The 18286-nt window shown below is 44.8% G+C and overlaps 1 protein-coding gene across 6 annotated transcripts in view; it reads left to right on the top strand.

The window, feature by feature from the left end:
* Nucleotides 1-8231, top strand: part of NOS1 (nitric oxide synthase 1) — a 672503-nt gene extending 664272 nt beyond the window's left edge. For all 6 annotated transcript variants that reach the window (XM_075324076.1, XM_075324084.1, XM_075324068.1 and 3 more), the window contains exon 29: nucleotides 7515-8231. In XM_075324076.1, coding sequence (XP_075180191.1) covers nucleotides 7515-7530 — 16 coding nt within the window. In that variant the 3' untranslated portion in view covers nucleotides 7531-8231. The remainder of the gene's footprint in view (nucleotides 1-7514) is intronic.
* The last annotated feature ends 10055 nt before the right edge of the window (nucleotides 8232-18286 follow it).

The following is an 18286-nucleotide window of genomic DNA, read 5'->3' as shown; positions in this document are numbered from 1 at the left end:
GGGAATCCACTCCCCTGCAGTGATCCGGGTCACCCAGGTACCGGGGGGGCCACTACCCTGCCCGGCTACCTCTGGCCCCTTCCTCACTCGCAGCCTGTCCCGGCCCTCTCGGAGCACGCTTCACTTTTCAGCCTGGGAGCTACAACTCCAGGCTTCTCTTCTGTCTGCCTCTCCTTACACTCTGCTCCAGCCCCTCCCCTCTGCTCTGCTTTTCTCTTACACTGGGGGCTGTGATTTGCTGCACTGATGTGAGATCAGATTACCAAGGAGGATTAACTCTTTCTGTGACAACCTGGCTTTGCCAGGGCGTCACACACCCCCTTGGTAAAACACGGCCCGTCCTCGGGCCGTCTAGGCACCAACATTTATTAAAACTGGAAAAAGGAAAAATAAACACATTACAATCATACATCTTCCCACATCGGGAGGTACGTTTTCTTAACTCTAAACTGTTCTGCCGCCCCCACCTGCTGTGCAGATGGCCTCCTCCTGAACTTGAGGGCGCTCAACAGGGGTGACAGTCCATAAAACAGTCAACTTTTTAGCTTGTGGGTAGCCGTCCATGCTCCACTACCACTGCCGCTGCCGCCACTCCCAGTACGGGGAACGGGTTCCGTGCTCTGCCTCCTGCTCAGAAGCCAGGCCCACTTGGATGCCCTCGGCGCCGGCTACAACCGGCCTCGCTAACTGCCGAGGGCTCCATCTCTCACTGGCCTGCTCCTCCTCTCTGCAGATGCACTCCGGCCGCTCCACAGCCGTGACGGGGTACCTGGGAGCGGCTGGCGCCACATCTGGGGCAGACTTCCAATCGGGTGCCACCTCCGTTGCGGCCGGGCGGACTGCTGGAGCCGACGTCATCACCGTGGCGGCTGGGCGGACTGCCGGAGCCGGGTAAGATGTCATCGGGGTCGCGGCTACTGCTTGTCCAGGAACGGAATTAGGCAAAGTCCTGGCGTCCCTGCCTTTACAGTCCCGGTCACATGAACTGCAGTTCCTTCCTACTGCTCCCCCTTGGTACTCGGGAGCAGTCCTTTCAGCAACTTTTAAAGTTTTCCTTTCGCGTCCGGTCCTCTGGAGCTTCACTTCCGCCCGCGTTCTCAGGGGGCGGAGCCTCTTTTTCGCGCCCACCACTTGGGAAAGAAGATATAGCTACTGCACATGGCCGGGTTTGCTTTTAATCAGTTAAAACAAATCCCCCTGCCCCTTTTTGTCGTCTATGGTGAAGGGACCTTCCCAGTTGGCATTCAAGGTGCATGGGGATTAGTACTTTCACCTGCATGCCCACATTGAACTCTCAGGGCTGGGTGCCCCTATCATAGTAGGTTTTCTGTTGCCATTGTACCTGCCCTAAGTTTACCCATGCAAGCTACCCAAGGTGTTGTATCCTCTCTTGCAATCGCCTCAAGTAGTACTCCCCAGAAGCGAACCGATTTCCCAATGTTCTCGCACCAAGTGAAGTGAGCCCTGAGACTGCCAGCCGTATAATAGGTTGAAGCCTGCGACACCTCTCTGTAGGCAAATTGGAGCTCTGGCAGAGCTTCTTTCCAGTCCCCTTTCCCTCCGCCTCTAAGTTGGCACAGATCAATCATTTCAGGGTCTCACTGAACCACTTGCAGAGTCCATTTGTCTGTGAGTGGTATGCGGAAGTGAACACTGGTAGGACCCCGGACCGGCTCCACAAGGCAAGCAGTGCTTCCCCCTTGAATTGCATTCCCTGATCCGACACAACCTCCTTTCGGAAACCCACCCAGCTAAATATCTTTACTAATGCGTGGGCCACCCTCTTTGCATCTATTACTGAGAGCTACTGCACCTGAGTATCTGGTGGCAAAATCCACAACCGTTAATATGTATCTCTTCCCTGAGTAACAGGGTCGAGGCAGGGGGACCAATCAAATCCCCCCCACCCATTGAAAAGGTTCTATTATTAAAGTAATGATTTGTAAAGGGGCTCTGTATGGGGGGCCTCCCACCCATTGGCAGGTGTCACAAGTGCTTTCAATTTTTTTTTTGTATTTTAAGGGACACCGTGGGCCAGAAGAACCTGCTCATAACCCTGTTTTGGGTCATCCTTACTCTAAGGTATCCCCCTAAAGGACCCTCGTGCATTAAGGACAGGATCCCCCTTCTGTATTTCTCCAGCACCACCAAGTGCTTGGTATCCTGCCCGCTGTGTCTCATTTCACCTGATACATCAATCCCGTTTCCCATATAATGCGGACCACTCTTCCTCAGACCCTTCTTTGGTCACTGCACTCCTCAACCCTGCTTGAGATGGGTCTCCCTGTACCTCCTCCCTGATGTAATTTACCTCACACAGTTCATGTTCCGTCACAGTAACAGGTATTGCATTTTGTGCATTAAAAATCATGTTAAAAATTGCTCTGTTCCCTCTCGGTTGTCGTAGTGGGAACTGGTGTTTGGCGTTGTTCTACGATATTGGCCCACACATAAACCGTGTTCCTAAGTTGTTTCCCAGTAACACGTCTAAAGGCCGCTTTACACGCAACGACATCGCTAACGAAATGTCGTTGGGGTCATGGAATTCGTGACGCACATCCGGCCTCGTTAGTAACGTCAATGCATGTCAAATGCACGAACGACCATTAACGATCAAAATTACTTACCTAATCGTTGATCGTTGACGCGTCGTTCCTTTCACAATTATCGTTGCTGTTGCAGGACGCAGGTTGTTCGTTGTACCTGCGGCAGCACACATTGCTACGTGTGACACCGCAGGAACGAGGAACAGCACCTTACCTGCGGCCGCCCGCAATGAGGAAGGAAGGAGGTGGGTGGGATGTTCGGGCCGCTCATCTCCATCCCTCCGCTTCTATTGGGCAGCTGCTTAGTGACGCCGGTGTGACGCCAAACAAACCGCCCCCTTAGGAAGGAGGCGGTTCGCCAGCAACAGCGACGTCGCTAGGAAGGTAAGTATGTCTGACGGGTGTGGCGCCCTGGACAAGCCAGGACGTCACAGGTACTACAACAACACACCCCACACCCCGGCTAGGCACATCAAGATCAAACACAAATCCTTGTTGCCTCCCTCCAGGGGCTGATGTCCACACCATGGGGTGGGCCAGGCAGTTGGCCCCGCCCACCGAGGAGTTCACAGTCCTGGAGGCGGAAAAAGGAGGTCAGAGTAGTTTTGGAGAGTGAAGTGGTAGTAGAGGAGACTGGTGCGTGGCCCGGGCACATACAGCAAGGTTGGCAGACGGTGGTGACCGTCTGCAGGAGAGGCTGATTTAAGTGAACCGTAAGGACCGGGGACGGGCGGTGGCCCGCCGGTACCGGATCGGGGAGTGAAGAGAAGCCAGCACCATTCGTCAGGGCCTACGGACCCTGACCAGGCTAGGAGTCGCCGTAAAACCGGTCAAATCCGTTAGTGAAGGGAACCTCCGGGGTTTCCCAGCAGTCAAGACCCGATTGAAGGCAACAGCTCAAACCGTGAAGGGAAACACAGTCACCGCCAAGGCTACAGTTCCCAGGGCCAGAGCCTGCGAGCAAAAGGGGCTCCCTCAGCATCCATCCAAGCTGGGGAGCGGGTTACCGGTGGAAAGCCATTGGAACCGTGAACACAACACAGGTGCAGGGAAAGGCAGTCACCGCCAACCTACCGGGAGAACTACCGCAGCCGTCTGTGGGACTCGTCCATCCAGCCGTTTGTTTTACCGGAGAATTTGCATTCATCATTGGCTGAGTGAGTACCACCGTGCCGTGCGGCACTGCTCTGCCCCCGCGACCCTGCACCGCACCAGGCCCCGTAACCCGCCTGCCATCCCTAACCCTCACCGGGCCCCGGGATGAACAACCCCCCCCCCTACCCACGGAGGGGAGAAAAAACATCCAAGCAGCTCCCTGTCATCGCTCCGGGGATCCCCGTCCAGAGCAGCGGTGGTGTCACAACCTCACCATAACCGTGGGTGGCGTCACGGACAATATCCCTAAACCAAACCACCCCCCTTTCACTCACGGGCGAGGAGCGCCGCTCGAGTCCCCGGGATCCGGCCCACTGCTCGAGCCACCGACCAAGCGAGCAGCAGCAGCAGCCGGACCCGAGCAGTGGGTGAGCGCAGCGTCCCCTCCTCCGCCCGCGACAACGGGGACTAACGATATTGTGTGCCATGGGCAGCGATTTGCCTGTGATGCACAAACGACAGGGGGCGGGTGCGATCGGCAGCGACATCGCTAGCGATGTCACTGTGTGTAAAGTGGCCTTTACAGTAGGTGACACATTACTCTGACAACCGCCATTTCCTGACTGTGAGCCCAGTCTAAATGTAGTTGGGCCCTCTAAATGTTTAGAGATTCTCCTCCCACTACGTTGACTAACATACGGCTGGCAGGAACAATACATTGGTCCTGTACTAGAAGGTCTTTGATCAATGAGACTAAGGCTGCAGAGTCATGGAGCATGGAGTCCCACAACCTCCACACCCGCTACTCAGACTGACTGCAGATGCTGGTTCATGGTCCTTCAGGTGTCCCACCTAGACATTTGTCCTTATACCACATAGGCCTCTTTCTCTTCCAGTTGGGGTAGTGGGATCCTCTCTTCCCCAGCATTCCAGCCCCATTGCAGTACAGTGTTCAGAGGCTAGGGACGTGGATGATGTGGGCTAGAACGTTTCCGACATTCCTTGGCAAATAGCCCTTTTCTCTAGGAGAGAGCTAGCGTGGTTGCTGGTGGAAATCCAGGCCATACAACTCTTGGCTGAGTGGGACTGAGAACACCCACAGGAGGAGGTCAGTTCCGACATAGAGGGCAGCTTTGTAGAGGGACCACAGCTCAGGTATATCATTCAAATTTTCCCCATTGAAAATAAAACAAAAAGTAATAAAAAATACACATATTTATAATTCCAGAGTTCAAAAGTGTCTGATCTATCAAAATATAAAATAAATTAATCTGATCATTAAGCAGCGTAACAAAAAAAACCATAGCAATAAGAGTTGATCAAAACATCTCATCTATCCCAAAATGGTATAAATTAAAAATGTCATCTCAGGGAGCAAAAAATAAGCCATCACATAGCCCCCATTCCCAAAAATATTAGAATGTTACGGATCTTGAAAATTGCGACAAAAGCAATATTTCTTTTCTTCACAAGTTTCTGATTTTTCTGTTCACTTCTTAAATAAAAAAAAATAATATATTTTTGGTATCAGTGTACCCATACTGACCTGGAGAATCATATTGCTAGGTCAGTTTTACTATATAGTTAACATGATAAATACAAAAAAACTATTGTGGAATTGCAGTTTTTTGCAATTTCATCACACTTGGAACTTTTTTCCCATTTCCAGTACACTATGTGGCAAAATGAATGGTGTCATTCAAAAGTACAGCTCGTCTTGCAAAATACAAGCCCTCATAAAGCTTTATTTATAGAAAAATTAAAACGTTATGGCTCTTGGAAGAAGGGGAGGAAAAATGGAAAATTGCAATGTCATGAAGAGATTCATTTTTTCTATATTTACTGTTGTCCAAACCTGGGTGCACCATAGAGTCAGGTGTGTTTTATAGTTTGAAAAAATATGGTGTTTATTAAATCAGCCATGTTAAGAGAGATTTCATATAGGTCCTTTTTAATATAATCTCACATTAGATATGATACTTTTGAAAGTATAGTTCAATGGATTCTAGATTGAAAAATGTATTACGTGCCTTCTTTTTTTACCTGTTTTCTTAATTGTATTATGAGAAATGTCACTCTTGTTTACAATACTGCTTGCTCTGGTGTTGCCATGGCAACATCAACAAACTAAGTCTGCTGGCACGTTGTATTGTGACTCCTCTCCCATGTCTAAACACATACTGTATTTATAAGAGAGGAGCTCACATGATGAGATGTCCAAACAGCATAGGACATTAAAATTGTCTGGAGCAATGAAGGCAGTAGCTTAGCTAGCGCTATCAGCAGGGGTGTCTCCATCTTGAATCTTTTTCTGTAATTGCACAGAATACATTTAGCTACTGTTCAGCACCTTCTCTATAAAGGATTCACAGTCATAAGTCTATTGCTTTTTGTGCTGCATACTTATTTAATAAGTGACTGGTCAGTTTAAAGGAGTTTTCCACTACTAGGACAACTCCTTTTGTTTCCACATGTTTCCCCCAAGTAAAATAATAAAACCTATACTCCCATCCCATGCCGGTGCCCTTCCAGTGGTGCCACGCCTCGTGGTGCCGGGGCTTACATGGTGTTTTGACGTCACGCGAACTCCATGCCCAATCATTGTCAACATCTTCTTGCTGCCTTAGGACCAAATGAAGAATCAACAGGAAGTGAGTGCCGTGGCTGCGCTTACTTCCTGTTGATTAACGCATTTGGTCTGAAGGCGGGAAGTAAGAAGCTGATTTTGATTGGAGATGGAGCTTACGTGATGTCTAAACACCATGTGAGCCCTGACACAGTGAGCCGTGGCACCGCTGGAAGGGCACTGGTACGGGAGCTGAGTATAGAGTTTATTATTTTACCTGTGGGAAGCATGGAATTAGAAGGGGTTCTCCTAGTAGTGAACAACACCATTAAGGTTAAAATAGTCCCATCCTTCAAGGGTTATTCGTACTTCTGCAGCACTAATGATACAGATAGCTGTGGAGTGAAGAACAAAATATTCATTAGAATAGGACAGGTGCATTATACTTACCACTCGCTGCCACGTTCCCGCAGATATCTGTAGACGTGTAGTCGTCAGCGTCTCTCACCTCTTGATGCAGAGAAGTGGTGCCAGAATAAGCCTTTAAATTATCAGCAGGTGAAAGTTGGTAGTTGTTTCTCTTTTTTTATGATCTTTTCCAAGAAGGCAGTGCTCACAGGATTCTCTCTGGATGTCTTTAGGATGACCTGCATTATTAGGAAAGCCCCCTTAGTAAAGACCATAAAATTTAGCAGTTCTAGATGCATATTGCTCATCCCTGCCTATCTGTCCCTGTATCTAGTAGCATACATAAAGAGATCTTTAGAAAAAGTATTTCTAAAGATCTTTTATCATATGCTAGGCCAGGGACTAGTCGCAAGGGTGTTACTTCCCCCGACCAGTCTGGCCTCATAGCATGGTAGCACACCCACAGGGGCATGCTAACATGCTACTGAAAGTACCGGGGACTTCTGAACAGCGAAGACAGCGGACATAGGTACGCATGCCACCGGTGGTGACGCTGCATTGAGTAGCATGTTAGCACACCCCTGTGGGTGTGCTAGCATGCTAAGAGGACAGACTAGTCGAGGGAAGTAATGGCGTTATGACTAGTCCCTGGCCTCATTAGCATATGGTAAAAGATCTTTAGAAATACTTTTTCTAAAGATCTCTTTATCTATGCTACTAGATAGAGACGGTTAGGCAGGGATGCTTGTGGTTCTGGGTGCATGTTGCACCTGACAGGCTCACTTTAATGTCTACTAATGCTCTTCTGATACTTGTGGTAACATAGAGCAAGAGAATAATGTGATGAATATGTGATTCCTTTTTTTAACAATAACAATTTTTTTTCTCTTTCTCTTTAGGGTTTTCTGCTCATAACTGGAATATTTCATTGTACACAGATGGCAAACTGGTGATGAGGCACCCCGCACCCCATGCACACGGCATACCACACCTGCATGTACACTGTTTGTGGAGACATACATAAACCGTGTGTACTGCATGTATGACGACAGCCGACGACTCCACACCCATACGGCAAAGTGGAGACTTACATATACTAACTCGCTTTCTCATAAAAAGCCTCAATTACAAGATGGATTTTGTAGCTTCAGAGGCATTTTTTAATGGGGACTTTCAGCACTGATCTGCCTGCTGTACTGTGCTGTTCTTGTCCTTTGCTCATAAACATATATTAATATATGTAATGTAAGAGACATATACGCTATCTCTTCCATTGTACCGATGGGATTCCAGTTGTTTTCAATATAAACTCACTATGATAATTTTGCTTGAGATTCTGCTGCTGCATCTTGATCCAAGATATTAAATGCAAGAAAAAGAAAAAAAAACACCATTCTCTGGTGCATGAATCTTGTCCTTGTCCTCAGGCCTTGCTTTGTGTTTTTTCAGACTGCAATATGTCCAGGTAGTAAATGGGATTACAACACTTGTGTCATCTTTTATGCAACCATTTACTATTGTTATGTCAGTATTTTCTTACTATAATTAAAGCTTATGTTCACATTGGATGCCAATATATAAATCAATATAAATATACTCATTTTTTATATATATATATATATATATATATATATATATACAGTATATATATATATATATATATATATATATATATATACACTATATATATCTATATCTATCTATCTATATATATATATATATATATATATATATATATATATATATATATATATATATATATATATATATATATATATATATAGTTATAGTCATGGCCTAAAGTGTTGGCACCCTTGAAATTGTTCCAGTAAATGAAGAAAGTCTACTGAAAGTTATTGCAATTTCACATGTTTTATTTTGCACATGTTTATTTCCTTTGTGTGTATATGAACAACACAAAATAAAAATGAGGAAAAAAGGCAAATTGGACATTATTTCACGCAAAACCCCAAAAATGGTCAGGGCAAAATTGTTGGCATCTTTCCAACTTAGTAGGTAAATAACTTTGTTTCAAGTATGAGATGCTCATTCAAACTCACCTGTTGCACGTAACGGATATGGGCAATATGAAAATCAGACCTGAAACCAGATAAAATGGGGAGAAGTTGACTCAATCTTTGTATGGTGTTTCCGTGCGCCACACTAAGCATGCAGAACAGAAAAATGGGTAGAGAACTGTCTGAGTACTTCAACAATCTCAAGGTTAAAAGTCAATTTCCAGAGCTCTTCTTTTGTCCACAGGGCATAACATAATCAAGAAGTTTAGAACCTAAAGCATTGCAGTTTATCTCCCTGGGCATGGATGGTAGAGAAACATTGATGAAAGGTTGCGACACAGGATAATCCGAATGGTGGATAAGCAGCGCCAATCAAGTTCCAAAGAAATTCAAGTTGTCCTGAAGATTCAGGGTGCATCAGCGGCAGTGCAAACCATACTTTGACATTTGAATGAAAGGAAATGCTATGGCAGGAGACCCAGGAGGTCCGCACTGCTGACACAGAGAATTAAAAAGCTAGACTGCAGTTTGCCAAACCTAAATGAGTAAGCCAAAATCCATCTCTAAAAGCGTATTGTGGACAGATGACACAAAGATAGAGCTTTTTGGTAAAGCACATCATTCTACTGTTTACAAAAACCAGAATGAGGCCTACAAAGAAAAGAACACAGTACCTACAGTCAAAAATGGTGAAGGTTCAAAGATGTTTTGGGGTTGCTTTGCTACCTCTCGCACTGGGTGCTTTGACTATGTGGAAGTCATCATGAAATCTTAAGATTACCAAAGGTAAGGTCCCAATGTAATAAAAAGTGTCAGAAAGCTGGGTTTGCGTCCTAGGTCAGGGGTATTCCAGGACAATGATCCCAAACATACTTAAAAAAGCACCTAGAAATGGGTGGAAACAAAGCGTTGGAGAGTTATGAAATGGCAGCATTGAGTCCAGATCTAAATCCCATTGAACACCTGTGGAGAGATCTTAAAACTGCTGTTGGGAGAAGACGCCTTGAAATATGAGAAACCTGGAGCAGTTTACAAAAGAAGAGTGGTCCAAAATTCCAGTTGAGAGGTGTAAGAAGTTGATGGTTCTAAAAAGCGATTGATTGCAGTTATTTATTCCAAAGGGTGTACAACCAAAATATTAAGTTGAAGGTGACAATTTTGTCCAGCCCATTTTTGGAGTTTTGTGTGAAATTATGTCCAATTTGCCTTTTTTTTCTCTGTTTTTTTATGTTGTTCATAAAGGAAATAAATATATGTGTATGACAAACATGTAATTACCAAAATAATTTGGGAAAAATACTTCATTTTCAGGGACAATTTAAGGGGTGCCAACACTCTTGGCTATGATTACATATATAAACATATATATATATATATATATATATATATATAATCTACAAAAAAGTTGAGTACTTTTGTAAACCCATTGCATTATTACACCCTGTGTTACAGAGCAGAGAATTCTGCAGCTTCAGAAGTGAAGTCTGGTAATATTCCGTGGTGGCCAAATTTCTGTGCGTTAAGCTATCATGGAAAAGGCCATGTTTACATTCTCATGACAGACATGTAAAGCATATCCGCAGTATATCCCAGAAATGTCTATAAGATGCAGGTCCCATCTCTGGAGTCGGCATCTATCTCCAGAACAAAGGCCACCTAATTCCTATGGTCCCTACTGCCTCCACTGCTCTGGATGGAAAAAGATCCAAAAACAGCTAAGCAATGGGTTTGTCTGTTTTCCACAGTCCTGTAGAAGTGAATAGGAAGATCCCCCCCCCACCAATCATGGAGGAGAATACCTCTTAAATTATGGGAATTGTAGACTCTAAACCAGACACTGTGCAGTTATCTGTAGAGTTAATGTACTATAAATACAAATTTACTCAACTTTTTTCGGTCTGTATGTTAGGACTATATTTATACAAGATGGATTTGCTGCTACAAATTCCACATTAGAAGTCTGCATCCCCTGCTCCAGGTTTTGGTCAAGATATCTGTTCTCACTTTAAAATGTTTTTAACATCTCCCATCAGAAATTCGCTTTTTCCCTCTCTTTGCTGCCATAGTTTTTTTTAACCTCTCACAGCAACATTATCAAGGTATAAAGGTTATATGCTTTTTTTGAGGATTTTCATGTTATATCTTATAAACTTTTCATTTTTGCATTCATATATTGTGATGTTACAGATGTTATAAGAGTGTAAAGTTGCACGTATGTAATAAATGACAAGTAGCAACAATTGCTCAGAGATTTTATTGTTGATATGAGAAATAAGTAATACTTTATTATTCTTCTAAGACATAAGCGGGCTTTACACGCTGCGATCTCGCTAGCGAGATCGCAAGCGATTGTACCTGCCCCCGTCGGTTGTGCGACACGGGCATATCGCTGCCTGTGTTGCACAACCTCGCTTACCCCTGTCACACGGACTTACCTACCCTACAATGTCGCTCTGGCCGGCGAACCGCCTCCTTCCTAAGGGGGCGGGTCGTGCGGCGTCACAGTGACGTCACACGGCAGGCGGCCAATAGAAGCGGAGGGGCGGAGATGAGCGAGACGTAACATCCCGCCCACCTCCTTCCTTCCGCATTGCCGATGGAAGCAGGTAAGGAGATGTTCCTCGCTCCTGCGGTGTCACACACAGCGATGTGTGCTGCCGCAGGAATGACGAACAACATCGCTAACATCCTGGAAACGATTTTTTGTTTCAGGAGAACCTCTCCACGGCAAACGATTTTGCCCTCTTTTGCGATCGTTTAAGATCGCTCTTAAGTGTTACACGCTGCGATCTCTTTAATGATGCCAGATGCGCGTCACAAACAACGTGACCCCGACGATAATTCATTAACGATATCGTAGCGTGTAAAGCCCGCTATAAAGTGCACCTGCACTTTCAGACATTTGATGTCACAGAGACATATCAGACCGCACAGAATGAAGGAGCAGGAGCGCTCAGCCAAGTAGTGCCTTTTTCTGGACTCAATATTACCATGATAGAAAGTCTGTGAATTAGTATCATTGGAGAGCAGCACTCTGCAGAGCACGTCTGCCCCTACATTTTGTTACTGGGGTCTCAACCCTAGGACTCCCACCAATCAAAACTTCTGGGTTTTTTTCTGTGACGTCAACATTTTTGTAAAAGTGCACAATGAGGGGTGTACATACATAGAAATCATGCAGCAAAATAGCAAATGTCCTAATTCGGCCACACTCTATCCCCCAAAGTCACAGTGCACAGGTGCAGTCACACACAGGTGCAGACATACCTCTCAACTTTTAAAGGCAGGGAGATGGCCATGTATTATTGTACTTACTAAAAAAATTGTTTAAAAGAACTGAAGTCCAGTGGTTGATACCTTTTAATGGCTAACTGAAAAGATGGTAATAATTGCAAGCTTTCGAGACTACTCAGGTCTCTTCATCAGGCATGGTATAACACAAAATCTGAAGAGTCACATAGGACTTAGAATAGTGCAGTAAAAAAAAAACAAGTTATATAAAACAGAACTATCTCTATGGCAGGGGGCAAACTGTTGTGGCCATAAATTTTGCTGCAGTTCAGTGTGAAAGTTTTATTGTCCTTTGATAAGGGTCTGGTCCAGGGCTGTGATGCGCTCGGATGGTCAGAGGAGCACATCTTTTAACTGATGTAAAAAGACATGAATCCATGAGACACATTCATTCCTGCTCTGAATGTGTCAAAGGTCATCATAAGTTTGTATTCCCATAGTCTCCTGTCTCTCTGGGACTTGAAATTTCCTTTCAATACCAGCAATTTCATGTCCATGATGCTGTGGTCTGAGTTACAAAAATTTTTGGCCACAGGTAGATCCATCCTTTTTTCTCTAATTGTGTGGCGGTGAGAATTCATCCTCGTCCTGAGCTGTTGTCCTGTCTCCCCTACATACAGAACCCCAGTTGGACATTTGGTACATATAATTAAGTACACCACATTGGTTGTGGTGCAGCTGAAGGTACCTGGGATCTTGTAGTCCTGATGTGATCTGGGAATCTTTATCTTGTCCGTTGTCAATATTAATGGACAGGTCTTACATTTTTTCTGGTTGCAGGGAAATGTTCCTGTTGGTGTTGGAGAGGACAGGGAGCTTCTGACAATGATGCTTCTTAGATTTGGGGGCTGTCTAAAACACAGAAGGTACCAGCAATTTCATGTCCATGATGCTGGATTCATATCTTTTTACATCAGTTAAAAGATGTGCTCCTCTGACCATCCGAGCGCATCACAGCCCGGACCAGACCCTGATCAGAGGACAATAAAACTTTCACACTGAACTGCAGCAAAATTTATGGTCACAACAGTTTGCCCCCCTGCCATAGAGATAGTTCTGTTTTATATAACTTGTTTTTGTTTTTTTTTTACTACACTATTCTAAGTCCTGTTGTGTATAAATATGTGACTCTTCAGATTTTGTGTTATACCATGCCTGATGAAGAGACCTGAGTAGTCTCGAAAGCTTGCAATTATTACCATCTTTTCAGTGAGCCATTAAAAGGTATCAACCACTGAGGACTTCAGTTCTTTTAAACAATTTTTTTATCTCTACTGGCTAACACAGTACAAAGATATATTTTACTTGTACTTACTAAGTAATTTTGATCCTATTGAAGCGTCTTACTGTGCTCACCCACAATAATTCCCCTTTTAGGACCCATACAATATGATGACAATAAAAATCATTACCCTACACAGCATGATTCTCCTACAGTGAATTTACACAGAGAATCCTAACACGTGCAGTATGATGACCCCCCCACCAACACACGATGCAACAATGCTCCCAACAATGTATGACGCTGGTATAGTGCACGCCACACAACATAATTTCCCCACAGGTCCTCCATATACATAGAGGTCCCACCAGTGACTCTCACCTACAGTATTACGTCTCCACAGTTTTCCCACACACATTATGAGGCCCCTAGTAACCCCCAACAAAATATCATGCTCCCCAGTTGCCCCAAACAGTATGATGTCTCCTTAGCTGCCTTCACAGTATGATACTCCCACAGTGACCTCCACAACAGTATGATGTTTACACAGCTACCCACATAGAAGGGTGGCCCCCACAGTGCCCCAGACAGTATGATGATCCTCACAGACCATGAACAAAGTATGAGGTCCCCTAATGGGCCCACACAGTATCATGTCCCATAGTAATTCCCTATATTATTATGGGCCTCACAACCACCCAGACAGCATGAAGGCCTCCACAGCGCACCTACAAAATAGGATATCCTCTCATCCCCACACACAGTATGACGTTTCCACAAATCCCACACATGATGATGCCCCTACAATATGTCCCCACAGCCCCCACACAAATAAATTAATATCCCCATAGCCACTCACATAGTATGATGTCTCCTCATCTGCGCACACAGACCCCCGTACATTATGATGGCTCCTAAAACCTCACAAACAGTATTATGGCCACAGGGCGTACCCATAAAATACTACTGCCCACACACAAAATGATTTTGCCACAACCCCCTCACACAATATGATGTGTCCACTTCCTTTCAAACAGCATGAAAGCCCTACAGTGACCCCTCTCACAATATGATGAACCCCCACAGTTTCCCTACAGTATAATGGCCCCCAACAACCCTGACACAAAGTATGGTGACACTTCACAGCTCCCCACAAATAGAATGACAGTCCCCCATATACAGTATGATGGCCCCAACAGTCTTCACACAAAGCAAGATGGCTCCACACACAGTATGATGGCTCCACTGTTTCCCCACACACAGTGGGATGGCCTCCTTCAGATACAGACCCCAACGTGGTTCTCTGCTCTGTGCAGAGTATGGACTGAGATTACACGCAATCTAGTGACATCACTGTGCTGAGACCCAGACACACAGGCTCAATGGTGGCACAGGGAGCCGACGACTCCCTGCTCCACCCATTTGTTCAATGGTATTTACATCCTAAGGATTCATTCATTCATACTGTTGAAAATATGATGGGTGGAAGATCGTTGCAGAATTGAACTATGTTCCTAACTCCCCCCGGACTCTGCTGATATTAGCGGTACACTACTGCACAGAACCTGGCATGTTAGGAGATTAAAACTTGGACTTTACTAAATATATACAAATTGGCTTCAGGAAGAAGAAAATATAATTTATAATTAACAATTCCCAAATATATTTTTTATGATTAGGAATTTGTTCTAAAATATTAGATGTTATTTTCTTCCTGTGTCAAAATGATTACGTCTATTGGCAGTGGTCATTTACATTCAGCTAATGAGTCTCTTGGTTTCCTCGTTGTTGCAAATATGAAATTGCTGGAAAATATGTATATAAAAAGCTGTTTTTGTTGTCTACATCATATTGTAAAAGTGCATAGTAAATGAATTTATGACCAAAAGGTTACCCAATCAAAGAAGTTTCCCATTTTCTTTTATCCAAAATTATAAAATGTATTGAAGAAATGTGTATAATGTATAGAATAAGAGGCGCACTAATGGCAAGAGCGGATATGTCAGGTTTTCAATGCTTTCTTGGTGATCCCCACATAGAAAATTATATGACAGCAAATAAACAACATTAAAGGGGTCATTAAAAAACATTTGAAGCATAAAGGCTTAAACATTTTTAGTAGTCAAGCCTAAGAGATAATTTGCTTATTTACCTAGCAGTTTCTTTATCTCTGCTGAGTAAGGCTAGGTTCACACACTGCGTTTTTTTGACGCTGCGTTTTTGTGCGTTTTTTGATGCAAAAACCGCACAAAAACGCACCCGCGTCAAAAAACGCGGCAAAAAACGCACGTTTTTTTTGCTGTGTTTTGCTGCGTTTTTGCTCACTGCGTCTTTATGCGTTTTTTATCAGTGAACAAAAAAAAAAAGGTCTGATGTCATTTCCTTCTTCAATGTGTTCTTCATTCTCCATTAGTGTATGCAGAAGAGCAGACAGCTGCAGAACTACAAGGCTCAGCATGCTCCATCCAATAGTGTATGCAGGAGAGCAGACAGCAGCTGCAGAACTACAAGGCTCAGCATGCTCCATCCAGGACTGTATGCTTGAGGGAGAGTCAGGGGGAGCAGACCTACAAGGCTCAGCATCCTCCATCCAATAGTGTATGCAGGAGAGCAGACAGCAGCTGTCGAACTACAAGGCTCAGCATCCTCCATCCAATAGTGTATGCAGGAGAGCAGACAGCAGCTGTCGAACTACAAGGCTCAGCATCCTCCTTCCAGGACTGTATGCAGGATTTCTTTGCCCCACCAAACAAAAAAATGACGTGGGCTTCGCCATATTTTTGTATGCTAGCCGGGTACAGCAGGCAGGTACGGGCTGCCCCCAACCCCCAGCTGCCTATTTGTACCCGGCTGGGAACCAAAAATATAGGGAAGCCCTTTTTTTTTTAATTATTTCATGAATTTCATGAAATAATTTAAAAAAAAAAATGACGTGAGCTTCGCCCAATTTTTGAGTCCAGCCGGGTACAACTAGGCAGCTGGGGATTGGAATCCACAGTGCAGGGTGCCCAGAAATGCTTTCTGGGCACCCCCGCTGTGAATTGCAGTCCCGCAGCCACCCCAGAAAATGGCGCTTTCATAGAAGCGCCATCTTCTGGCGCTGTATCCAACTCTTCCAGCTGCCCTGATGCCGGGTGGCTCGCTGGGTAATAATGGGGTTAGGGCTAGCTGTATAGCTGGCCCTAAGCCCGAAATTCATGGTGTCACGCCAATATTAAACATGGCCACCATGAATTTCTTGTAAAGATAAAAAAAAAGCACAACACACAGAAAAATATTTTTATTAGAAATAAAACACAACACAATTAGTGACTCCATCTTTATTGAAATAAAGAACCCCCCTCCGCAGTAATCCTGGGTCAAGGGTCCCGCACCGTCCAATCCGGATCCAATATCATCTGATCGTTTTGCTGGAAGGCAAAGCGATCACGTGAAGTGTCAGGTTCTAGGGGCTGAAGCACATCACACATCAGTTGATTGTATATTATACAATCAGCTGATGCATCGGTGCAAAAAAAAAAAAAAAAATACTCACTTATGTGCTGATTACCGGCAGCTCCTGGAGCGATGGGGCGGGAGTCTGATCCCGTCCGATCGCTGCAGCAGCTGCCGGGAATCAGGGATGAAGTCTCCTGACGCATCCGCTGATAGGTGAAGCCGGCCGGGCGCTGGCGTCACCCCGAGACTTACGATCACCTGATGCGTCAGGTGACTGCATCAGGTGATCCATCGCCAGGTCCTGCATCCTGCAGGCATCCGTACCCGGGGAGACTGCACACACCCGGAGCGGCGATACCGTGAGAGGAGATGAGAGCGGGCATGGCACCGGGCCCCTGCAGACAGGTGAGTATAACTTTTTTTTTTTTTCGACTGTTCACTTTTGTTTTTGCAGCCGCTTCCACCTCCAGCACGGCAGCATACATGCACAGGACTGGAGGTGGAAGCGGCGGTGACGGTACCGGGAGGATTCACGCTTCTGTGTTTACTGACAGAAGGAATCCTCTTCCTGTACACGTCACTTTACTACCCACCTCCTGCGTTTATAGCTGCGGTTTTCGTCTTAGAAACGCACCAAAACGCAGCTATTTGCGTTTCTCATTGCGTCTTTCAACATTCCTTTGCACTCAATGGATGAAAAGCGCAGTGAAAAACGCGGGAATAATTGACATGCTGCGTTTTTGTGGCACCACAAAAACGCAGCTGAAAAAAAACGCTGTGTGCAGACAGTAAAAATGAAAACTCATAGACTTTGCTGGGGAAGCAAAGTCATGCAGTTTTCTGAGCAAAAACGCACCCGAAAACTGCGCAAAAACGCACTGTGTGAACTTACCCTTAGGGCATACAAATAATACTGAAGTCGGCCAAACCAGCCGATATCATTGGGATCAGCCGACAGTCAAATGTGAATTGGAGCCTCTCAACTCTACTCTGAAACTTGATGTCCAAGAGAGAGGGATCTGGCCTGCTGAATTTGCCGCGGCCTGTACTCTGGTGTACTCTGGTCCTCCCTGGAGATATTAAGGGTCTCTTGCAGAACGGTCATGTAGAGAATGAACTTGGCTAAGCTCAGTGTTCCTGTGAAAAAGGGAATTGGGAACCCTCAGTGTTGGCCAAAAAATCAATATACTCCATTTATCCTTGAAACCAACTATTTTTATTTTATTTTTATGTTTAGCAGCCTTTTAAAAGTGGTTATCCAATAAAATTCTAAAATGTCTACTCTCCAAACTCCAAAATCATTTCCACAAATTCAGTCTATTCCTAAAACCAAAATTTTATGTTTAAAGGGAACCTGTCACGTCCTTTTTTCATATTAAACTGTCCCCAATGTCTTGTTAGTAAGGCGATATGCGTCAATAACATGGTTTTGTCATACTAAAGTTCCCCATATTTATCTAAAAACACTTTTATGCTCAGATGAATTCATTACATACCTTTTCTTTCAGTCGTAGGGGTGGCGCATTTCTTCAGTTCAGTCACGATCCGCTTTAAATTATGCATGCCCCCTCACATTGTTATTGAATGCTGTGACTGTTCTGAAGGTCACGGCAATCTACTATTAAATCTCGCACTTACGCAGTTCCCCTCAGCTTCCTGGGCATGCTCTCTGTGTGTCCCTCTTCTTTCTTTTACTGACAGC

This window comes from Anomaloglossus baeobatrachus, chromosome 1 (assembly GCF_048569485.1).
Source record: "Anomaloglossus baeobatrachus isolate aAnoBae1 chromosome 1, aAnoBae1.hap1, whole genome shotgun sequence".
NCBI classification, from domain to species: domain Eukaryota; kingdom Metazoa; phylum Chordata; class Amphibia; order Anura; family Aromobatidae; genus Anomaloglossus; species Anomaloglossus baeobatrachus.
This window is presented reverse-complemented; position numbering and strand designations above follow the sequence as displayed.